Genomic DNA, 25,744 nt, shown 5'->3' with positions numbered 1-25,744 from the left:
AGGCGAGGTGCGTCTGTTTTATGACCTGGTCATTTTCCATCATCTCCCTCTCTGCATCCACATCCCGCTCTGAAGCACCGCAAGCGCTGCCTCGCAATGAACACGCGCAAGCTGTCACGGGTAGAGAAGCTGTGGAAGGTGAGTCCTACATCTTTCCAGGTAGAGACGCATCCCGTCTTTGTATTCAACATCAACTTTCTTCTCTTTCTGCTTTTCCAAGTGCTCATTCAGAGAAACTGTTGCAGACTGAGGGAGTGCCAGTGCTGCCATGTATTTATAGCTCTAAATGAGTCGGATGATATAACCAGCACTTTAGATGACAGTCATTTTTGTTGGTGTTGACACTGGGGGAGTTTTCTGCCAAATTATAGTGGCTACACATAAATCTTTGTCAGATGATTGATGCTGTCTGTGGAGACGTACAGATGGACGGTCCACAGTTATAATTGTACATGAATTGACAGTTTATATAAGTTTAGTTGATGTATTGTTTTGCAATTATTGCAGAGGCGTTCATAAACTGTGTGAGTTTATGTGCATTATGTGCAACTATTTGTGCATGTACAGATTTTGCTGAGAAACTGCTGGTAAAAAAGAAAGAGAGACATTTTTCTATTTGTTTGGTAATACATGTGATGCTTCCCATTATTCATTTAAATTACGCAGGTTTTTGCAAAAAAGAAAATTATAGAATGATGTTAAAATTGCATATTTTTGCTCTATTATAGAATTTTTCATTCCAATGTTTGATTAGTGGGTTTCCAAAGTTGTTGGACATGTTTGGCTCTGGTGACGCCAAAATCTTGGAGAGATTATAGGAAAAGATGTAACTGAAAAACTGTATTTCAGTGCTGTAGCATTAGCAGATGGGGATCAAATGACAAATTTGCATGTCGCTTTCTTGAACTGCAAATGCGGATACTATACGTATATGTGGTTTTCCCGTTTTTCATTTAATATATGCAGATTTTGTGCAAAAAAAGGGGATTTTTTTTTACCCTAATTTTGCATGTTTTTGACTCCATTTTTTTCTATTTAGAAGTGTATCAGTAACATACCTCATAAAATGTTCCTTTCCTATGTTTGATTGGTGGGTTTCTAAAGTCTTTAGACATGTTTGACTTTGGTGATGTCAAACTTTTTTGGAGGATTGCAAGAACAGCTGTAATTTAAAAACGGCATTTCATAACTGTAGCATTAGTAGAGAGGGGATTGAAAGAGAAATTTACATTTTGTTTTCATAAATGGCAAAAGCTGGTATTGTGTCATAACTTGATTGGTCTTGTCTATTTGAGTTGCTCCTAACTTGACAGAAAAAAGACAGATCGTTTGTCAGAGTAACTAATTACAAAAGGTAGAAAGGGGTTTCCATCCTTTTTTTTTTAAATTATTCTTAGATTTAATTTGTTCTACTTCCTTCTAATATTCTCATTCTTTTGTTTTTGTTTAGCCCTGGAGAACCCAAGAACAACTTTCTTCTGGGCTTTTAAAGTTAATTTGAGACTGTTTTTGTTTCTTTCTTTTGGGTAGATTTAGATTTAGATTTTAGATCTATTTATTTATTAATCCCACGAATGGGAAATTTCCTTGTCACAGTAGCATAGAGTTTGGCACAAGCATGTACAGACAGTAATGTTGAGGGTAGCAGCATCTAACAGCGGGTACATTTGACCTCACGGATTCTACAGGGTTACTGTCTCTCCTATTTGTGTTTAAAACAGAAAGATTTTTGTGACTAAAATGAACCAGGGAAAAAAAGAAAATCCCCAACTTGATGCAGTCAGCTCAACACAGAGAGCAAAGACTCCAGGTTTACATCAGCAGCTGCAGCTCATCTAGCAATGGGATCTCTAGCTGGAAACATTCATTTTCTTTATCAGAATCGTAGGTTTGACAACATATTTCAGGACTGCATCCAAATCCATGTTGAATCAGATTTTGTCAGAGCTGACGGTAAACAAACTGTCAAAATGTTTACTTTTCAAAGAGGAGAACTTTTGGAATGCCTTTTGACCAGAATAATATTTAAAGTCTTAAGATGTATGAAATAAATGTGGGACTTACCCAACTATTGAGAGGTGAAGCCAAAACTTTATGTTCACAACCCTCTTAAAAGACCCACTCTGATGAAAATGGTGTTTTAACATGTTCTTGTAGCATTTTTCTGATGTTGGAGGACATATATGAGTAAGATACGCTTAAAATTCCATTTCTTAGTGTTTCTTTATGCAAAAGTGAATGTAGAGCAGATGAAATTTGATAAAGAACTTATTTGTGGCATAGACAATATGCTGGGCGAGCCACAGGCTCCAGTAAGGTTGACGGCTGGTGAGGTACTGACGTCATCAGTCAGATTTTTGTTGTTTAAAATTTCCTTTCACATTTTTTTCTTCTGCTGACAAACTGTGGCATTGAAAAACTAAAATCACAAAATTGTTATTATTGACTTACTTTCACTTATAAAAGAACTCCATGGACTTTTTGAAGAAACACATTTGTAGAAGTATTCCTTTTCTTTCTTCTGTTTTAAAAGTCTCTGTCTCAATAGAGATCACTGACAACTTCCTAAGTTTAGACTATATAAAATATATTTTAAAATGACTGGATGGTGACACTTGACTTTCTACCACTAATTCTACTATTCTTTAGCTGGGGTTTCACGTTCCCTGGGATCACCAGCGCCCTCTGCTGCGTGGCTCATCTAATGTATTTCTATTGCGCATTTTTAGTAGATAAAAAAGACTAAATGGGCTCCAATACAATTAGATGGTGGGCGAGAAATAATAAAATGAAGTAGTTGAAAATAAAGCGTCTTTTATGACAATAAAAAGGCACAAAATAGTAAAGCACACGCATCAGCTGCAGCACAGTCAGTGTGTGCAGAATACTCTGGGTGCAGGGGAGGCACACACTGTCTCATGTATTTTAACGGGAAATTTATACATTTTGCTACTGTTTTTTAACCAAAGACACGTTGAAAACCCTCATAGAAAAAAAGTAATAATAAAAGAGACATACCTAAAAATTTATATTCAATTTTTTTCAATAAAAAAGCATTTAATGTCATTTTTGTATTTATTAATCTGTATTACGTAGGTGAGACACAGCCTCATCTGTCTCCCCTCTCCATTCTGATGCATCTACTTACAGACAAATAGATCCGTGCACGCCTTTGTTTTCCTCGTCAGAACTGGACTCTGGATCTAGCTGGATAGCTCTGATGTTGCTTGCCGTTTTTGTTGCACCGTTAAGGTTAGGTTGGGTGTGTGAGGGGCTGTAAGCTAGGGAGAGAAAGTATAAACAGATGCGTAACTGGAAGTGGGGGCGGGCTGTACTCTACGTCAACAGTCCTGCTCACAACTCAATTTCTAATGAACGACTGCCGCTTTGCAGAAACTATGTTGTAGAAAACGACACAAATTTTGGCCAAACATAATAATCATACTTGAAAGACCTCTGGGAATGTTTTGACAATAGCTCAAAGGATGGTTGGAATGGGCCTTTAACTGGAAGCACCAACATTCTATTTATTTAGTTTTTGTGGAGACTTTAAAGGATTTCAGTTCAGTTTGATTGGAAATTGGGAGTTATTTTTAATTCATTGTGTTCTTGAGTTTGTTACACACTAAACGTGTTCTCTGAGGCGTTGAAGGAGTTATGTATTTGGTGCAGATTCATTATTTAGACAGCTGATCTACTCATGAACTTGCATGATCAGATCTCCTGCTTGACTTTGTCCAAATGAGCCCACCTTTTTCTGCATCCAAAGCCTTTTGACTTTGGGTTTTGTGTCGACAAATCAGGGACAAACCGAACACAAGAGGGGTGCATTAATGTCGAAATGAGAAAATCCCACAAGGGCCTGAAACACTAATGAAGGGAGACAGAGGGAGTAATTAAGCACAAACTCGATTGGATATGTTTTGTTAGTCAGCTGGGTCCTTGGAGACGTTGAGCAGCCTGATGATGGAAACCTTTGGAGATTTACAATAAATGAGTAAAAAACCCTTATTCATCGATGCTCCTAATTTGCTTTTAATCATTACTCTCTGTATTTCTGTAATGCTTTTCTTCAGAAGAATAGACCAACACTGATATTTTAATTACTGCATCATGAGATTTACCTTTAATTGTTTCTGAAAACTGCAGCACCTCTTGAACTTTTTGAACTCATGGCTTCTTATGTGTGCTGTTTTTCTCCAGTGAACTGTTGTAAACATTCGGTGAGAAAAAGAATCAAACTTTCCTTATTTTTTTAATCTAATACTTCTCTTGAAAGCCTGCAAAAAGTTCATTAGGCACATAATTTTGTTTTATGAGGCCTGGATCAGCAGATAATGCTCTACATACCGAGGCTGCCTCATCCTGTGTTTCTTTTTAAACGTATGGTTGCTGCCTCAACAGGATTTTCTTAATGAACATTTTTACTATTTTCTTGATGACATTTTTTGTTTCACATTTCTGTTTTATTACCTGAGTCTTGTCGTCTCATTAGATCTGTGCTGCAAGTTTTAACATTTGCTTCATGGCTCCTGTGAGCTTTTTTACTGCAGTGTTCCTGCACAAAAAAAAAAAAACACTCACTGAGATGTTTTCTGTTCTTTTTTGTACACTAGGGTCAAATAATCTAAACAATAAAGCTGAGAAAAAATGTTACATCTTATTTCATCAGGATCTAAAAATAAAACAGAAAGTCCATCAAAGCATTTGCCAAATGCTACAAAATATGTAAAGTTCTGCCTTGTTTTTGTTCCTCTTTATAGCATTAAAAACTATAAAGATGCTACTAAAAAATATAGTTATTAAGTCAGTTTATTTCAGTTACCCCTAAGGTATCATTTTAAAGTTGATGCTGTCTAAAGGTGCAACTTGATAAGCATGAAACTGAGCTAAATTACTGTTAATCCATCTTAATCTAAACTGTCCAGATCATATTAATCCAGTTAATTTCAAACTGGCCTGATTAATATAATCCAGTCTAGTCCAAATCATGTCAAAAAGACCAGACTGTTTTAGTTGCATTAAGTGATAGCCTTGCTATTGTTAATGACCAACAGAAGAATGCATGACAGTTTTTCTCCGCAATGATGTAATACTTTTACCATGAAAGGTACTACCTGTGAACCAATCAGAAATAATGATGCATTTCTTTACTTTTGATGTTTTTTTTCATTATCTAGTGCTTTTCCTGAACTCTGCAAACATCTGACAGGCGACAGTCAGCAGTGATGCAAGCAGGCATGGAAAATTATAGCTTTGCATGCTTTGGAACCCGACACAGTTCGGATAAATGTTATCAGGTTGAAAACACATCGTATATGTGGTGGGGGCAGCTCCTCTTCTTTTCTTCTTTCTGAGCCACTGTGCAGTAGTCCTGACAATTGGGTTTTTTTATGCACCTATTGTTGTAAGCACTTAGAGTTATTAGGATTCTTCCTTCTATTACTAAATTATCATTTGCAGACTGTGCAATAACATCTTGGATATATGAAGGGCTTTAATGTCTTACAGGCTCATTTGGGAACCTGCTTCTAGCATGAACATAATGGGGGAATTGATAGTTTAAGTTAATACAGCTGAGCTGTACAGTTTCAGACTACATCATTGCTTACTGACAGCAGAACTCTTTTTCAGTTCACGAACAGTTTTACCATGAAGAGTCTTATTTTGTCAGTCATTGTCACACAGTGGAGAATATTGATTTATTCACAGAGAGCTCTGCCTGCTGCTCCTCAGATGAGGACTTATTTTCTCCTGTTGAAGACATTTCAGGTTAAAGGCGATGTGCTGTTGCTGTGTGTGTGTGTGTGTGTGTGGGGGGGGGGGGCTGGGGGGGGGGGGTTATATTGTCAAATAGAAAACCAAAAATGTTTGTTTTACGCATAAAAAATTACCCCATGAGGTGACCGGGGGGCAAAACACGCTGTACGGCATTAAGAAATGCAGTCTCTAGCCGGGCATGGAACCCAGCTGTAATATAAATATGGGGATGGAGAGGTGAGTCGCATACAGTGTGGCTGTTTAAATAATCGCAAGGTAAACACGCTCAGTGCCTCACAGGAAAATACTGTTGTTGTCTAAGAAAACACAAACACCTTCAGCTCACAGTTACGTTTAGGTAAAAGAAACAGAATAGATCACAGATTTAGAAATTACAGAGGTAAAATACAAGACTGTAAAATACAAACTTAGATATCACATTATTGTCAGTTTTAGGGTTTTTAGTGTGTGTTGGTGCTTTTACATTATAGCAAATTTTACATTATTAAGCAAAGAAAACAAGTTGGAAAGATAGAGGATGTTTTGGCAAAAGTTTAAAAACCCACTTTGTTCCCAGTGGTCTATTAATCATGATTATGCAATTTTCTAGGATCATGTTTCTGCAATATTTCATTAAAAATTAGCCTCTAAGTTGTGGGCTGGACTATTGGTGCAGAGCAACTCCGCCCCCCTTCCTCTTACGGTTGAGAGCTCTCTGTTTACATGCCCTCCTGCTACCTTACATACTTTACGTCACAAATACGTTCTTTTTTAAATGACATTTTTTCGTCCACCCCTGATTCACAGTGATTTGAATAAAGAAATACTCAGACATGCAATATTAAACTTAGTCTTCTTAAAATCTGTCCTCCATCATCACCAAAAACATGATTTTCATTGGAGTGGGTCTTTAATCAGTAATTCTGTGTAAAGAAATCTGTTTCCACTAAACACAAGACAAACCTGACAGGACACGATTTTAATGGTAAATCAAAGCTCCTAACAACAGCAGGGACTGTCTCATAAAAAATGTTCTCTGACAGCAAAGACAATGTAACCATTACAGGAACCAGCAAGAACAAATCAGTGCGTGAATTATAGCACAAACATACCCCCGACTGCGCTGCTGTTCCAACGGCTGCCCCTGGGCTGCTTCAGTAAGAAAAGCATCCTTTGCTGCATCCTGATGAGCACTTATTGTAAATCAAAAACTAATGAGCCCAACAGCTGTTTGGTACAATTCAATGTCATGAACCTCGGAGAAAAACAGGCACGTTTCATTAACAAGAGAGGCAACACGAGGACCGAGAGGTCACCTGTAATTACTGCGGCAAATAACTAACAACCTCTGAGCTGTAGCAGGAGTCAGAAGGGGAACTGCTGGACAGTGAAAGTGATGGGAGCCGAGGAACAATAGTTCAGTTTTAACACACAAGGGGAGGGACATTTGCTTAAGGCTTTAATTAGGATTAAATTAAAGTAAAAAATAAGCATCAAGGGTTTGCACCGTGTCATTATGGTCAGTCCTCTTGCTTCACAGCGAGGAGGTCCTGGTTTGACTCCTAGCTGAGATCTTTCTGTGTGGAGTTTGCATGTTCTCCATGGGTGCATGGATTTTCTCTGGGATGTCCAGCTTCCTTCCACAGTCCCAAAACATGCTTCATAGGTTAACTGGTGTCTTTAAATTGCCCCTAGGTGTGAATGTATGAGTGTGTGGCCCTGTAACAGAGTGGTGACCTGTTCAGATTGTACCCCGCCTTCGCCCAACAGTATCCAAGATGACCCCTGCAGCACTGTGACCTCGAAAGGGATATAGCAGATTCTGAAGATGGTTGGATGGATGGAAATCTGCATCAATTCTTTTGTTTTTTGTGAACCACAAAGGCGTCACATCTGTCTCCACATCTGTCTATCCTGTCTACTTGCCTTGTTTATACAGAATAAGAGTTCAGCCCTATGTAGAAATCGAATGCGTGAAATGAAATTAAAATTAAATGCCAAACATACTCATGTAAACAGAAGCTCTTACTTTCAGAAAATGTTGGCCTGCACCAGCCTTTCAGTTCTAATGTTATTGTTATTTACATTTATTATAGATTGAATTTGTGAGCGTGTATGCAGGCATGTCTGTGCAAACATCTCCAGACAGCTCACTGGTAAAGACCAATAATGAATCAGTTCAAAGTCATGAGAGCTTGATAATTGCCTCTCTGGAAAGTCCAAACAATTAGGAAGCTCTTGTCTCTGCAGCCTGAAAATTTCCCTGCCTCCCATCTCTCTGGAGGCGTGTTTCCATATAGCCCAATTGATGACCTGAGAGTACAGTAACGATCTGTGCTGAACTTTGTGAGGCTTCCCACATGCATCAACCTGCAGAACGAGGCCGAGATGAAACAGTTCACTGTATGAAGCGGCTGTTCTGCCAGTCAGACAGCTGAAGGTGTCACAGCGGGCCAGAGGGCGAACGGGACGTGACTGATGGCTGAGCTGGCCGAGCTGACAGCAGGCAGGACCACTGAGTGGGAACAGCTTGTTCCTAAATCAGCAGCTCTCTTTGATTGATAGGTTTTTATAAGTAATGCACATTAAGGAACCGTTGAAATGCCTGACATATAGATTTTTTTTTTGTCTTTGCCTGATTTGAGGTCAGCTGCCGTTGCTTCGCGTCAGCCTCAGAGTTTCACTGTCATCACGAGCTCAAAGTGACTCAAAGGAAAACACAAAAGCATACCTTTGCCACTATCCAGAACAAATATTCTCACACAAAACAGATGTGTTCTGCTCAAACATAACAACACGACAACATTACTGACTACCATTGAATTTTGCTGTTGTGAAGGTTTTCAGTTCTTCCTGCATTAATGGTTTTTGCAAACTCTGCAGAAAGGAATCTCACCCCCTGTTTAAGCATTTCACATAAACCCTGGAGGAGTTTTCATATTGATTTTGCATTATTGGACTGGTATAGTTAAACTGCTGATGCAGTACCAGTACAGGAGCCACAGCAGAGCCCGAACCTTCAGCGCTTGTCTCCACATTGGAGACCCACTCCCATGAAAATGGTGTTCTTAACATGTTCTTGTGGCAGTTTTCTGATGATGGAAGACATATTTAAGTGAATTATGCCTAAAATTACATTTCTGAGTATTTCTTCATTCAAATTGTTGTGAATGAGGAGCAGACGAAAAAATGCTGTTTGAAAAAGCCAGTAGCAATAAGGTGTTACAATCAAAGTCAATATCTTCCTGCTCCATTCCATCCTGATGCACCCGCTTGCAGACAAATAGATCCATGTGGGTCTCTGTTTTCCTCACCTGAGCTGAAATCTGACTCAGAAGTGTACAGCTAAAAAAGCTTCAATCTTGCTCAACATTTTGTTGCACTAGTAATGTTAGGTTGGGGCTGTATAGGCTAAGGGGAGAGAGTGTAAAGGGATGATGGGAAATGATTGTTGGCTTACTCCCAGCCAGTAGTCCCGCCCACAACTCAGAGGCAAATTTCTGATAAACTCCTGTCGCTCTGCCGAAACTATGTCCCAGAAAATGACACAGGTTTCGGGATTTTGGCTGAAACAGCAGAATCCTAATTAAAATACCACTGAAAACACTTTTACAATATATCAAAAGATGATCGGAGTGGGGCTTTAAAAGTACATGTTGAAATTTTGACATTCAAATAAAAAATGTAAAATAAGTACAAAAAGGTTTATTTGAAAAGCCAGAAAAATATTTAAAGTTAAAGTTTGCTTTTTACCGTCAAAAAATCAGTTTACATAATAACATCATTTAAGCCAATTTTAAAAAGTGTAATAATCTCAACTAAATTGATCTTTACTTAGAAAATGCAATAACAATTGATCAAAACCAATAATCAGTTTTCTTTCAACACAATTTCGTTCAATTTGCTTTTCTGTTCAGTTTATTTTAGTGTAATGAAAGGATCACATTGGGTCAGTTTAAATGACCAATTATATTACTGTAAAGCAGTTTTTTTTTTCTTAACCAAACAAACAAAATACTTTTTTTTTAAATTGAATTACCTTAATCCTATATTGAGTTGTAAACACTCAGTCATAATGTAAGTCTTGAACATTTCTGAAATCAGTGGCAGCTCCACCTCTGCACAGAGGTCTCCTGAGTCTTATATAAAAAAAAAAACCTCAGGCAGAAAATGCAAACACTCTCTCTGTCGACTGACTGATTAATTTATTCATTCAAATCACAGTCTCTGAAAGGAGAGGGCGGGTTAATTTTATTGCGGCAGAATGCTCAGGTATCAGAAGCAACCTTTGTCCTCCTTGTTCATCACTGCAGCAGCAGCTTTGTGCCATCTGGGCGAAAGATAAAAAAATATGTAAACACAGAGGATAATGGTTGCTGGCTTTGAAGCGACGCTTTTCATCTTTCTTTGCTGTGGTGTATAGAAATGTCATTAATAATTATCAGTAATTCCTCAAAACATGCTCCAACCTTTGTTAGATTTGTTATTTTTATTTTTCACTTCCTTTCAGGTTAGTGACAAAGACTAAACCGGAGCTGATGGAGTCCAAACTTGCACTGCCTAGATTCTCCAACATCATTTCCCCATTTATTTTTTTAACTAAAACACCTTAAACAATTGACAATTAAAGTGTAAAAGCATGTGGTCTTCTGTAAAACATGCCTGTTATTAATTTTAATTTTGATCTCCCCTAAAAATGTCAGACAACAAGTGGTCACTGGGGGGAGCTAGCATGCAGTTAAAGATATGCTGAAAGTTACATAAGGAGCTGAATGTTGGTCCTCTATTGCAGTGATTCCCCAAATCTGCCTTCTGTAACCCTATTTGAGTCCCTTCTCCTTAATTCATATTTGTTCAAAAAGAGCACAATTAAAAGATAAGTTGGAAAGAATCTAATTACTTAATTTTCCAATTCTATTCCAGAATAAGGGCTTTTTTCTGCCACAGCGAAACTTTAATTTGATGTTTAAAAACTCTTACAGTCCATTCTCCAGCTTGAGGTGCTCTGGTGTCATTGTAGATGCAGAAGCTTGAATATAATTTGTCAGGAAACTCTGACATGAGGGTGAGTCTGCTGATTTTCACCAAACTTGATGGTTTTACTTTTGCTCTTCATCTTTTGCTGGTTATCTGTATTACTGGCACCAACCTCCCACCAGAGGCACGGTAAATCCAAGCCTATATCTAAGTCTCTTGAGGTCACACCAAGTTTTTATGCCAATAAATTGGAAATAGTCAAATGCTCCACTGTGTGCAGCATCTGATTTACCTCCTGCTGAGTTCCTAAATGCCCCTGGGGTTTACATATTTTGGTATTTAGTCTTTTTTACCTCAATATTTTCTAATCTCCTTACTGCCAAAGGGATTTTATTCTCTTAATTTCTTATAACCTGGAATACCAATTTTACTGAATCACTGGATGCACAATTCTGTGCACTGCTATGGTGACTTCTGTCAATCTCACTGTACACGTGAACAGTGACATTGAATATATTTTTCATTGCTTTAAGGCAGGCAGGTTTATTTAAAAAATGCCTTATGGATCTGTTACTTCTAATCTTTTATTCAGTTTTGTTGTAAGACAATTGTTAAGTTACTGAAAATAACGATAAGGAAAAGAAATACCTGAATTGTTTTTTTCTCCAGCCTCCTGCTTCATAGTGTCTTTTCTTGATCCCAGTTTAATAGTTAGATGTATTTGTTGTTTTTTGTTACCTGCTCTCCTTTATTATGGATCTTCTCCATATTTTTCTTATTTCTGTAAACAGAATCCCAACAGAACTGTCTTTACAAGGAGGGGGCATTTAAAGTGAATAACTTCTGAAAAGTGTTGAAACAAACAAAAAACTGATTAAAAGGAGGATCCATTGGACTCATGTGTTTGTGGAGAAGTTTGCAACTGCGGGACTGGAACCTGTGCAGCATATATGTCCCTTCATGATTTTATATGATGTGCAGCAAAAAATCCTATTTCCTCAGCTTCAAACTGCTGCCTCTGTACTTTGCTTTTACTCTTGCAACTCTCCGCATTGGAATCTTGAAATGATGGATCAGCACGCCGCCCTTCATCTTCGGTGTGTGTTTGTGTGCATTCTGAGACTGTATCAGCTGTGAAAGAAGGTGAGAAGATAACTAAGACATGGTAACACCGTGGGCATCCATAGATCAGAACCCTTTCTGCCAGGAGAATCAGGGGAGAACATGGAAGTGATAATGATGTGGAAGACGTAAAGACAAAGTTTAGCCATCAATCAGCACGTTTGAGCTGCTAAAGAAAGAGGTGAGACAGATCTTGAGGCTGCATAAGACAGTAGTTTTCCATATTATCAAAAAAGCAGAACAGCTGCAAATTTTCTTGTCTTTTTGATCATATTTTCTTATGTTTTCACACATTTCATTGTGCAGTTAAAACATTTAAAATGTTTGCAAGCGAAGGACCCACATTTCTGTCTGCTCTCAGCTTTGCACATGCTTGAAGGAGATTTTTGGTTTCATATCGAACCTATCCTCCTCTGTGTGCCAGTGACTCACATCGTGGACTGTCTTATCTGGGATTGTAAAGTTCCTTTTCCTCAAACAGAGATCTGGTTCAAACGGCTACGAGTGCTGCAGAGGCTGTGCGTGACTTCTGAGGAAACATTCTCTCCTGCACAAACGTACATGTGTGTAGGTGAGTGAGAGTGTGTGCAGCACAAATAAGCAGACAAGCTGTGCTAACAAGAATGTGGATTGGCTTGTACGAAGATGTGACACTTTCGGGCAAACTATGCTTTAAAACTGCAAACTATTTCTGCTCCATGTGGGAGGACGGTATCTGTGCTTCTCAACAGTCAGGCCAGCTGTTTTTTCATTGGCTGACAATACAGATGCGTTTGGGGGGGGATGAAATGAAAACTATGCAAATCCTTATTCCCCAGGCTGCACAGAATCCAGACTGTCAGTCAATTCCAACGGAACAGAACTAAAACAACAACTTAAAGTATTTAGTTCTTTTTTTTTATTGATTCCTGATTCCATTTCCTGTATAATGGACTTGCCAGTAATGAGTGCCAGCAAGATCTATTACAAACTGCCAGGTCTATTACTTGCTGCTTGGAGCTCAGCAGTTGTTAGTGGATTCTGAACTATATTTGGAGAAAACAAAGGAGCAATCCAGATACGGAAACGTCAAAGACATTTGCCTTGAGGCACTTCAGACAACTTAAAAGTGTTTTTTTGTTGTTGTTGTCATTTTAGCTTCTTTTTACCTTCACCTTTCTGTTTACTTCACTTTGAAAGCAAAAACTTGCCTTAAAAATGAAAAGCATCACCAAACAAACTGGCTACTAATGCCTCGGTGGCATTGAGATGTAAATTTTGTTTTATTTCAATATTTCTAACCCTCCAGAGGATGAAAGGTGGAATTCTTGACAAAAGTATCCTTAAAATTAAAAAAACAAACAGCTCTAGAACCCAATTGAACCTCCCACATGTCAGCACTGAGCGTCAGCCGCTGAACTCCGCGCTGCGCGCACCCACATCCGCGTCATTATTTTAGCAAATCGCTGGAGCTCCTTGAACACTCGGTGCGCTCCTCTCGCTTTCCCCATCTCTCCCGCCTTCCCCCGCTTCATTATCCCGCACCTACAGGCAGCGAGCGTCTTCCTCTGTTCCCGATTCTCTCCGCTTACTGTCATGACTTCTACAAAAGACGCAAACGGCCCGGGAAAAGTGGCTCAGCAGTACGATCAGGTAGGTCTTGAAACTGCGCGTCCTCTAATTGTGGAGTTTAGCGCTCCTCGTGCGTCAGGATGTGCGCACGGTGAGCGCAAAGAGTTCAACAGGAGAAAGTGACAGGAACGGCAGCCTGCTTTTGGTCGCAGTTTTTTTTTTAATTTAGACAGCTGCAGCTTGAACTCCAGCATGAATGTTTAATCAGGTCTTATTGTAACCCACAGGTGCAGCTTCTACAGCTTAACAATAACAGTCTGTCAGTGTGCTGTTGATCAATGGATGTAAAACAAATTTTGAAAAAGGCTCACGGAGGTGCAGAGTTCCTGCAGGGTGGGTGTGAGTCCAGGGCCATGCATATCTCGCTGAGCACTTTTGAATGTAACCCTATATGCAATAGAGAAACAGAAATGAATAAAGTGGCGTGGAGTGGGTCCTAATAGCTCTCTGGTGCTGGATCAGTTCACAGGGGGGGCGGATCAGGGAAGACTGATGTGATAAAATGCTTTGTGGACACCAAATCCACCTCTGCAGCTTCCACAAATGGGCTTCTGGCATTGGTGCTATAATTTATGTTGAAAGGTGCTTCACTAAAACAAACTACTGTTTGCACAAATGAAGTGAGAACATCAGGAAAAGTAAATGTTGTTGTTGGCTGTTGGTTGAAAAAGCTTTGTGAAAGAAGACAAAGTGAGGGAAAGGTTGCTGTTTTTTGTTTTACTTTTACAAAAACCTCATCAGCATTTCATTGTACGCTCTTCCAGCCAAATGGAGTTTTTTTCCATGTTCCTTTGCATCTTTGAATATTTTTTTTTTTACCCACGGAGAGTTTACTTTTTCGTCTTATTTATACATTTATGAAAGCCGAACTGCAGAGTCGACAGCAGCGCTGAAGGTCTTTGACCATGCTTGGATCTAAAAAAATAGGAAGCATGAGCTCGTTTGAAGGTTTTGAAGAAATTGGATGTCTGGCAGAAAGTGAGATGCACACTGGCTCATCTGCACATCAGTGCATCACAGGTCTCCCATGGTTACTATTTTTGCAGCAGCGTTTCAATTTTGTGATTTTAAATCTGATGGAGTTCAGTTGATTTTTCATCCTTATCATTCATGGGCTACTCAAAACATGCCATTTCTTGTTGCACTGAAAGCTGGAAATGTAGGCTCCCCCCTCACTGAAGAGACGAAATATTACAACTTTGAAAATGCAACACAGGAAAAAATGTACCAACCTCCTGCAGCTACACTGCAGATTTATACAATGCAGAAATCAAGTGTTTTATTCTTTTCAGCCAATTTTAATCTAAAGCAAATGTGCTTTGATTAAAAACTAACCCTTTTTAAACTCTAGTAATCCTGTTAAATTATAAAGCAGCGCTCCAAATAATGTTGTCATATTGGCTTGGCTTGAATAAACCTCTCAGTTTATGTCGCCCATCTTAATCTCCATACATTGCTTTAAAAACAAAAACAAAAAAAACCTTCTTGCTTAATGTGTCAACTGCTTTTACTCTCCCCTCAATCCTTCCCGATGCCACATCTGCACATAATTATCCTGAAAGCATAACACGGTTCTCATCTTCCCCGCACCTCATAATGGAACTTGATTTTCGGCGACATTTTGAGGAGCGTATTCAGCTTTGAAGAAGAAAAAAGGTGGAGAAATAACAAGGGACACTTTCAACTGATCTGTTCTTCAACTTCACTGGCGTTGTTTTGTGCGGGGCTTCCTCTGATGATTAAAAGATACGGTGGCGGTTTTGTCCAGAGGCAGGCAGTAATTCATGTCCTCTGAGAAACGTTCCTTCTCCTTCATCTTCCCTTTGTCTTGTTCACAGATGATGAAAAACCACACAAAGGGGTAAAAAAAGTGGTGGTCTGAATCTTTCTTCTTTCATGGAGCTGATCGTCACGGTGGCGCTGGCCTTGTGATGGATTTCTTTCCACTAAAACAAAATAACAGAAAATGAGTATCTAGTGGAGGAAAACCAAATGTTGCACTAGAATATTAATGCAGAGCAGCACATCTAACACTCCAAACTCATCGCTATCATTATTATGATCATAAAATCCTGTTGTGTGAAGAGAACGTTCTCCCACACATTCATTTACTCTTGTTTTGACTTCATACTGTCATCCTTGCGTCTCTGCACCTTCTGGTCAGGCCATCGCTGGTTCTGTGGTTATCCTTTCCATTCCATTCCAGCAAAACTAGAAAAACGTTTAGTTTTTCTATACTCTTCCACACAAAGTTAGTTCTGCTGATTTAAAGACCCACTCCAATAAATATATCCCGTTTCTGATGTTTTTAACATTTTCTTGTGGTTTTTCTTCTGATGATCGAAGATATATTCTAAGAAAATTAAGCTCAAAATTCCATTTCTGAGTTTTTATATGTTCAGATTGTTGTAAATCAGGAACAGATACAAAAATGTTGTTTGAAAAAGATCATATTTGTGACGTAGAACATGTGCTTGGTGGGCCACAAGTCTCTGCTCCGCTCTGTTCAGATGCATCCACTTGGAGACAAATACATCCACACTCAGACGTTTTCCCCGTCTGAGCTGACATCTGGCTCAAAACTGCATGGCTGGATAGCTCAAATATTGCTCGCCATTTTTGTTGCATTGGTTATGTTAGGTTGGGGTTGTTAGGAGCTGTAAGCCATAGCGTGTAAGAAGAACAGTGCTGGAAAGGGAGAGGGGGGTTGCTCCATGCAAACAGTGCTGCCTACATCTCAGACGTAAATTTCTAATGAACTACTGCCGCTCTGCAGTTGACCTTACAATTTTTTCAGTAAAAAAACAAACCTTGACATTTTTGATTTGTTGAAATCTCTTAATTCTTTTGCTGTTCGATGCTTTGATCTTGTTACTGCAGAAAATCTGACAAACATATTTTATGACATAAAACCAGCATTTCTCTTCCCAAGCAGGACACAAGTAAACGGATGAATAAAGGATTAAATCTATAGATTTTTTAATCTGATTTGTTCACCGAAATATCCTCTTTTTAGCTAAAATCTGCCGTAAACTTGGAGTCCCTTATTAGATCAGAACTTTGCATAAATTGGGTGATTTTCAATTTCTGGAAATTCACAATCTGTGCTGTTTATTATTGATTATTTCTAACATTTTATGCATTCATATATAGGGTTTTCTCTTACTAAATCCACTAGATCTGAGAATATAATAAAAAAGAGTTAATACGTGATTTTCCGGTTATATCCTAGAAATATATCCCTGAATTTAGAATTATCATTACATAGAATGGTGTAGAAAAAACTGAAGGTTCTTGGTGATGGAACAGAAAAAGTATCTCCTAACATGCTGAATAATTTATGTTCAGGTAGAGTCAGATAATGGCCACAAAAAAAAAGCCTGAGGTTTGAATCATTTAATGTTATCTTGACATGTTGTGATCTTAGTGCATCTTTCTTTCACTTACCTCACAGCACTGCCATCAGCACTGCTCCATTGCCTGCAGTTTATAAAAAGGAAGTATGCATAAACTCAGTTAGGCAGAGTGCTCTGACCCTGTGATTATTGAAAAATCAAACAGGAGAAAAAAAATAGAAAATATCTAAAAAAAAACCCAAAAAGGCTTGAATTATGCAGCAGAACGGCCTCAGATACACAAACTGGGTCCAGCCCACCACAGAGGAGACATTTCTGTCCAGTTTTTACATCAAAATGATGTTATGATTTTATTTTTGGGGCTTCCTTCTGTTTTTTATAAGAACTCTGTTATCGGAGCATCATTAAAAAACATTTTGCTCATCTTTGCTTTGGCATCAGTTGAAGGTAACTCAAACAAACGCACAATTTCCGAAGTGCACAAACTTAGACGAGCCGCTGGCCGTTCATGAACCAATAGGCAGCCGGTATGAATTCTTAATCTCACTTGTGAATGGCCATGATTTATAGATGCTGTTCCAGGGGGAAAGTTGATCCCCACGTCCACAGGATCCTGCGTCACTCTTTGGTTTGACTGCTCCAGTCGCTAGATTACAGCGATGTGAGACATCGTGTGTCAGTGTGGTGTATAAGGCGTCTGTGCTGTGTGTGTATTTAAGCATAGGTATTTTAATAATTTTGTTTTAATAAAGACTTCTATTTTGTTAAAATACCTCAGCTTCCAGTGTTGGACAGTCCTGTGTTTATTTATGCTTTTTCGTATTCTGGTGGCTCCAGTCTGCTATTTAGGGAAACCATAATGCCACATTAAGAACACAACATCTGTAGAGGTTTACTTATGTTTGAGATGTCATCATCTTCATCCTGTTCAGGAATCTCCCTGAAAAGACTCCCGACAAGCTCAACTGTAATGGTGGTCTCGGCTGGGCTGCACACCAGCCGACTCTTTCTTCACTGCGAATATGACTCAAACAACTCTCTTGGTTCCCTTGGAAACCAGGTGCTCGGAGATCAGGAAAGATCCATTTCACACTTCAGCAGCCAACGGAGAGACAAATAGATGCTTAAAAGGGAAGTAGGAGGTAGAGAGGATTAGACAGAGTGCTGGGGGGTAAAGGAAGCTTGACCTCAAAAGATGTTTCATTCTTTGGACCCTTTGTCTTCTCAGCAGAATGAAAATAGTAACAAATGGGCTAAGAGAAACATTGTTTTCCCCATGAGATTTCCTGCCCTTCGGAGTTGTGAGAACTAAAATGCACAGCGTTTATTTAGAAGTGCCTGTACGGAGGCAATTCTTGATTTATTGATAGCGCTTTTGTTGTTCTCAGCTGTTTGGGCTGCCCACATGCTCCACACAAACAAAAATGAGCTGATCCAGGAAGCTAACAATAACTCTTCAATGTTAACATTTCTGTTGTTGCTGGTTTTTTTGAGATTCAGTTTTTGACTCGAACTGTCCAGTAAACTAAAACTCACATCCAGTGGAGACATCAGAGAAATCCAATGATCCATCTCATGTTGGGTGTTGTGCAGCTCTCAAGGGTTTGGTTGCTCTCACTTCCAGAAAATGGGATTTCTCCCACATTTTTTAAAAGTCAGACTGAGTTGCCCGCTCTGCAGTCTGGGGCTGAATAGGTGGATAAAAAGACTCCACGTTTGCAACAGAGTTGAAGCATGCTGCAAGGATAAAGGCATCAGAGCTTAGAGGCTTAATAAGAGTGGTTACACCAGCTGTGAGAACAGTTGCTTTGAGGTCTCTAAAGTTGTTTTTGAATTTGTGCGAGACACTATCAGGATTTTACCAAATAGACTATAAACGAAGGGTTTTATAGCAACGAACAAAGGACGGGCTCTCATTTGAACAGAGATTTTTCAGTTAGTTTCTACAAAATCATGTTTGGACTGAAAAAAAAAACTAAAAAGGTTGCTTGTCGAAATAAGTGTTCAGTGTCAAAAAGCAAACATTGACCCTTGACCGTCTGATGATGGCAGTAAAATGGCCATTGAGGCATTTTTCTCACAAGAGGAAGCAGATTCTTGGGATAGCAAAAACATAATTTATGTTCATGAACAGAATTTTCTTCTGCTACTGATTTGCAGGGGAAAGGTCACTGCTTTAAATGTTTGTGTCCTTTTATTTGGATCTACTCTTTTAGACCTGGTCTGCCTTAAACAAATGGGGACGTGGAGGGTCGTGGAGAGGAGGTTCTGCTAAATAGAGACTGGAAACTGACTTAAGACTAGCGTAACGACACATCAATGTCAAAGTTTTGAATGTAGAGCCGGAAATGTGCATTTACATAGACTATTCATTGGAAGTGGTCGCTTGAACGAAGTGACCACTTCAACCACAAGCCAAGGTCGGTTTGAACGTAACATAAGGGCTCAACAAAAGACTAATATCTCAATGTATCCTTAGAGGTTTAGGAAAAAGTGGGAACTTTTACAGCTACATTTTGTTTTGTTTTTTTATTGGTTAGAATTGTAAAAAAATACTCCTTGGGCTGCTTCTCAATAATCTAATGTTTGCTTGCAGCTTCACCAAGGTCAACATTGGTGCTGCTCGTCCTTTTCAATTTGTATTTATTTTAACTTCTGCGGAACCAAACACTTCCAGGCTGACGTTTAAGTGAAATACGTTAATGAGAAGTTTCTTCTTATCCGGTTGACTGGATTCCTTTGTCAGATTTTGGAGTTCATTTCTCGTTGTTGGGTGCAGGTGCTGACCTGGGCTCCAGTCTGAGCTCAATTCAGATCACCTGTCCTCTCTCATTTCTAGTTGCCATTTTTAGCTCAGGTAGACAAACTAAGCAGATGCAGGAAAAGACCATTATCTGCCAGCCTGTCATAGCCTCGGTGTCATATCTGGCTCGGTCAGAGGTCTGGGGTGATCGTTGGTATCAGTGTGTATTTTTTTTTTTCAAGGTTAAAAAAATATCTGCACTGACTTGACGCTGTTTTTCAGTGTGTACTCAGTGGCTTCAGTATTGATTTGCTTTGCTTTGAGACAAACTGCATATGAGGGAAAGTAAACAACACACAGACAGGATCACATTAAGCATTCAATAGAAAGTAACTCGCAATTGAACAGTGTACAGCCTTCAAAAAGGGTGTAAAGCTTCAGCACAGCTCAGGAGCGGAGCTTCCTCTTCCCCTCACGTTTCTGCAGACCCCTCATTAGGTAGCGGATGGTTTGTGGCTCTATAAATACTTTTACCACCACAGGCAGCCAGAGACGAGGTCTAATTGGTAACAGTGTTATCAAAAGCTGGGCTGAAATGAATGTGGCTGGAGCTGCTCAATTTCCTCGCTGATTTGAACAAAAATTAATTTGCAAATTTGTTGTCTGTTTGTACTCAAACATGATTACAGATGGTCATTTTCATGGTTCCAAACAAACCTTAACCTTTAATCTGTCTGAAAGCTGTGCGGAATATTACTAAACTGTAAATATTACGTCTTGAAAGGTAGAGACTCCTAATTAGACCAGTGCAAAGACTATACTAAACATATTTACTAATATAAAAGGCACTGGTTATTCACATAACCCTCCTTTTAAACATTGTGTTTTTTAAATTACAGATTAAAGTGGCACTCCAATCATCTTTTGATCTATTGGAAAAGCGTTTTTAGTGGTCTTTATGTTATGATTATGCTGTTTTTAGACAAAATCAAATAAACTTCCATCCTTTTCTGGGCCATAGTTCCTGAAAATAATGGGGTGCAATATTGGAGCTATCCAACCAAACAGTTTTGAGCCAGATGCCCGCTCAGATGAGGAAAACGAAGATGTACATGGATCCATTCTGATGCAAGTGGATGCATCAGAATGGATCGGCTTTGAGAGTTTGTGCCCCGTCCACTGTGGCACCGGCATCACTACAGGCTTTTTTTCCAAAAGGGCATTTTTTTGTCTGCCCCTGATTTACCCTGATTTGAGTAAAGAATTACTCAGTTTCAGCATGATTTTAATTTATTTCAATGTAAACAAAGCACATCTCTAAATAAAAAAAAATACAAATTCAGCTTCAATTTGACATACTGCAAAATTAAAAGTAAAGAAAAAAGGTGGCTTGAGTATTTATGATGAAATGTTTTTTTTTTTTTAAAGTTGAGCTTCATGGAAAGACCTGGCAAGAAACAAGAAAAAAAAGGAGGAATTTTAGGAATTCAAGCCTTTTAGAGTTGATATATTAACTTGTTAATATGTAATTCTCTCAGCTCAGCTGTTAAGGACCACATAAAGATATATTGGAAAAGAGTTGACAAGTGTTGACTAGAATACAACATAACAAAACTAAATTAAATTAGAAAAAAAATAGATCATTCCGTAAATAAAAACAATTATATTAAACAAGTGCAATAATTAATATTAATAGTACAATAGGTAAACTTGGAGTTGATCCAAGGGAAGCTGCTAACCAATCAGTCAGTAGTTTAGCTCCTTTCATACAGCTAGGTGTGTGACTGTTAATGGGACTTTAACTGTTTGTTAATGATTTCAGAAAAGATAGGTTTCAGCTGTAAACATTTGATATTGTTTTTAATCAACAGTAGCTCATAAAGGAAGGAACAAAAACATTTATTTCCGTCCCTTACATACGTATTCATAAATTAGTGATATATTGCAGTTGGTGGCTTGAATACAAAATAATACTTTATCACTACCATCCTTCAATGGCCAGTATTCATTAATGATGTTAGCCATTAATAGGTTATAGTAATCCACATCAGAACTGGCTAATTTCACAAATTATGTGCCAAAATTCGTTCAAATTTGGATTAATTATTCTGTTCTGTCTCTCTCAAAGGCCATTTCCTCATATGTACTGTACGTTTCAATGAATGTCTGTGCAATCATTTGAGTAAAACTTAAAGAAAACCCAATTCAAATAAATAGATTCACAGCTTTTTATTTCTATATTTTCAATAAAGCTCTTATTTAAAAAAAATCCTGTTTAATTGCTGTCTTTTGAATAGAAATGGTGTGGTGTGGAAATTTTGCCTAATTTGAGTGTAAAAAGCGGGGTACTTGGGAAAGAGCAGCCCTCTAATTAACTATTGTTTCATTAGTCCATAGCTTCACACTTCATTATTGTGTTCAGCGCGAGTTGTTGTGCTGAGAGAGTGCTTGATTTCATCCACCAAAAAAAACAATGGAAGTCCGTTCATAAAGTAAGACTGGAGCAAATAGAAATACTTGACATATCTGTTGGATGTTGTGACTGACAGTCAATTTACAACTCCATCCGTTTCCATGGATGTCTAATGGACCGTCAAAGTGGATGCCCTCTTACTCAAAAAAAGACTCTGTAACAACACTCAAGTTGCCTTTTGATCAAAATCATCCAAAGGCGAGTTGATCGGGCATCTGGGTCTGTCTGACTGCAGCTTCCTCTAAAAATGTTTTGTATGGCCTGTGGATTTTTGCAGTAGATGTGTTTCACACGGCACTGATTTGCCATCTACCATCTGCTGAGTTGTGTGAAGAGAGCAGCTCATTATTCTGCCCGTTGTGTCAGCTCAGAGGCAGTGCTCCACTCTGGCTATCAGGCAAAGCTGCAGGGACTCTTCGTATGCAAGCAGCAGGGAACGGCTCGATTATACATCGTTACCACACACAAGTGGCTGAGCCGTCGGCCTCTGTCTGACACAGAATGAGCTGTCCTATGGCCATCCCTAGCCTCCGACAGAGACGGTAAAAATTCTTTTGCTTCACTTATGATGAAACCAAAACTGTCCAAGGTCATTTGTGTTGGGGGTTCCCAGCTGCCGCATGTTTCATCATCATCTGTTTGTCTGTGTGAGGAAAATAATTTAATGGATGTTTTGCGTTTGCTTAAAGGAATCTAGTTTTACTTTTTATTTTACATCATTAATTTGTTTTTCAGGACCTGGTGGGCAGTGCGCCGCCTCAGAGGAACTGGAAGGGAATTGCAATCGCCCTGCTGGTCATCCTAATCATCTGCTCCCTGATTGTCACTTCTGTAATTCTTCTCACCCCCAGTATGTATCACACTTAAAGCAAATGCAACCAAGGGACTGCACTTCACTTAATGGGTTCATTATGAAAAGACTTTTTCCAGGTTTTTAACACAAACAAAACTTTTTGGTCGGGCTTATATTTCAGCCTGTTCTTAAAAAGTGAAGATCCTGTTCAGGACCTGCGTGTTTGGAGAAGACTGTTTTCACGCAAAGCAATGGAGCATCTTCTGAAAGGAATCTCTGCTTTTGCATATCTGACACAAGATGTACTTACCAATTCTAAACTGTTGCAAAAAAGCTGTTGTAACATCTTAAACGTGTAAATGTGTAAAAAAAGTAATTCTAACCTCTCACAGTTTCAAAACTGTTACAAAACTGAAAAATTCTAAACTGCTGCAAAAAATAAACTGTTACAAAGTCAGGAACTGGTGTAGGACCCAATATTCTAAACTGCTACAAATTCTTAATTGCTGCAGAAAAAAAATTGTTACAAATAATACATTTGTGAACTTTTACAAGCTCATATCTGTTAAAAAGACTAAACAGCTAAATATACTAAACTGTTACAAATAGAAAACTGTTATAATACTAAACCTTTGCTAAATTTTAAACTCTTACAAATACTGAACTTACAAATCATAAAATGGTTCAAATAATAAACTGCTACAAATTCTACTAAAATGTTACAAATACCCAACTGTCAAAAAAAACAGTTAAACTTAACTCTAACACACACTGAATTCTTAAACATACTAAAGGAAGCAGAACTTCTCTCTTTTGCTGTGAGACCTGGTTTATTTCCTACGATTTTGTCTCTGGGGGAAAAAAAGTCTCTATTTTTCTGCAAAATAAAAATAAGTCTGAACCTTTCAGATTCAAAGAATAAAACTCACCCGACAATACCCCCTACTTCTTTAAGAGAGTCAGGTTGTCAGGTCTGCACATTTTCTACATTTTTATGACAAGGAAAGTGTTCTTAACTGCAGGTCTTGCAATATTTTATCTAGGTTTTCAATAAATGTCAAGTATTAAAGTTTTTTTTTAAGGCACAGACTTTAGCATCAACTTTAATAAAAAAATTAATAAAAACACCTAGAAAGTTTTCAGACTCATATCAGGCTCACTATGTTTTTGTGAAAACGCTTTTGTTTGCAGTGTCTAACCAACAAAATATTTCATTTATAAATCGTTTATACAAAAAATAGTTGCCTTGAAAATAAGTTTGCATTTTATCACAAGTTACAAGTTTGATTTTTTTTTACAGAACAGCCACAGGCTTCTGGAAAACAACTACAATTTCGATAATTGGCCTTGGTAAATGTACGGTTTGGCCAAAGGGGTTGCAGGTTACAGTAATAGACAGGAATTTACATTAGAGATACACAGCAACACAAAAACGAGGTCTGAAAATTTTGAGAGAAAATCATCTGTCCATTTCATTGGAGCCATGACATAACACTCCAACAAATGTCACTGAAGCCTGCTTTATTTATGGGAAACCATAATAGGCATGTATCCATGGTGATAAGAGAGAAGAGCGCTCAGACACACCAATTTAGAGGTTTTAGCATACAGTTTTCTTCACACACGAATAGTATTTGATATTGCCGAGTCATACAACTGCAGTTTTCTGCAGGCAGCTATCCGACGACCTTTCAGTAGGCCAACACTTGTTTTTTTTTAGGTATCTTTGGATGGAGCCTGGATGCTAGCTTTAGAATGGCACAGAATCATCTTTCTGATAATGGATGTTTTAAAGTATTAAGACGTCCTGGCCTGTTTAATGGAGATGATTATACAGTAATAGCTCCAGTCGTTTTTCAGATCTGCACATCAGATACAATTAGCCTCCTGCTGGGAATCGGCTTTCTCCCTTTCCTCCTTACCGGAGAGGAAGTTTTCTCAGTGTATTTAACATTCATAAACAAGGTTTTACATTATGTATTTGTAGCGACAAAATACAAAAATGGTTACAGATTCGGTTCAAGAAGAACACGCCATCGGATTATCTCATAGTGGGCACAGAAAACATGGCAACATTTCACACATATCCGGGAGCCAGGGATCATATCACATCTGAGCCTGGGGGTGTCCGTGTCCCGGTGGCGTGGGTCCTGGCCCATGGGCGCTGGACTTCTTCATATTTTCCAACTGCGGGTGAGCCTGGTCGGGCCATATTTATGACACCCCTTGGGGACCCTCGCTTCTCTTGGGCGTCCTCCTCCTGGGCGGAAGGGCCGCCCCCTGCCTTGCTCTCTCCTAGACTAACCGTGGCCTGGGGGGGGCTGCCTGGAGCATGGGGGCGGGTCTTCCCTGGGGTGCCTTGACTTGTGCCTGGGGCTGGGGCGGGGGGATGCTCAGGACTCCTGGGTGGTGGTGGGCTGTCTGTCTGGGGCTTGGGGTGCCCCCCTGGGGCAGGGCCCGTCGTTGGGCGTGGTGGGGAGGCTGCTCTATGGGTCGGCCTGGGGATTTCCCTCTCTACCCCCTGCGCCCCCCTGCTTTCTGGCATTGGGGGCCGCTGTGGCGGTCCCGCTGGCCCTGCCCGGGGTGGCAGATGTGGTTGCCCGGCGGGCAGTCCTTCTGTACCTGCTGTACTGTACGGGTGTTGGGGGGTCCTGGCTGCCGCTGCTGCTCCGGTGGGGGCCTTGGTGGGGGGGCGGCTTGGTTCTTTCCCTCTTTTTACATTCCATCATCCACCCCAGAAGAATATAAACACTCACTCGAGCACAGGTGCCATCTCACCTTTGCACAAACAGTTTGCGTGACTGAATGAAATGTTTCACATGTGCGTCTGAATGCATAAGTAAGCGTGTGTGAATGTTAGTGGTAGTATGTCCATGTAGACTTGTTTGTGTGCGAACAGTTTTGGAGCC

General features: G+C 39.2%; 1 protein-coding gene across 3 annotated transcripts in view; it reads left to right on the top strand.

Annotated features, from left to right (window-relative positions):
- LOC101162554 (dipeptidyl aminopeptidase-like protein 6) overlaps positions 1 to 25,744 on the top strand; it is an 87,816-nt gene that overhangs the window by 33,288 nt on the left and 28,784 nt on the right. For 2 of the 3 annotated variants that reach the window (XM_020711112.2, XM_011486874.3), the window contains exon 2: positions 22,778 to 22,892. In XM_020711112.2, coding sequence (XP_020566771.1) covers positions 22,778 to 22,892 — 115 coding nt within the window. Of the gene's footprint in view, positions 1 to 13,284; positions 13,492 to 22,777; positions 22,893 to 25,744 lie in introns of those variants that run through there. The other variant, XM_011486875.3, reaches the window with a different exon arrangement.

Source organism: Oryzias latipes, chromosome 17 (genome assembly GCF_002234675.1).
Source record: "Oryzias latipes chromosome 17, ASM223467v1".
Classification (NCBI taxonomy): Eukaryota; Metazoa; Chordata; class Actinopteri; order Beloniformes; family Adrianichthyidae; genus Oryzias; species Oryzias latipes.
The sequence above is the reverse complement of the archived record's forward strand: the minus strand, read 5'-3'. Positions and strand labels throughout refer to the sequence as shown.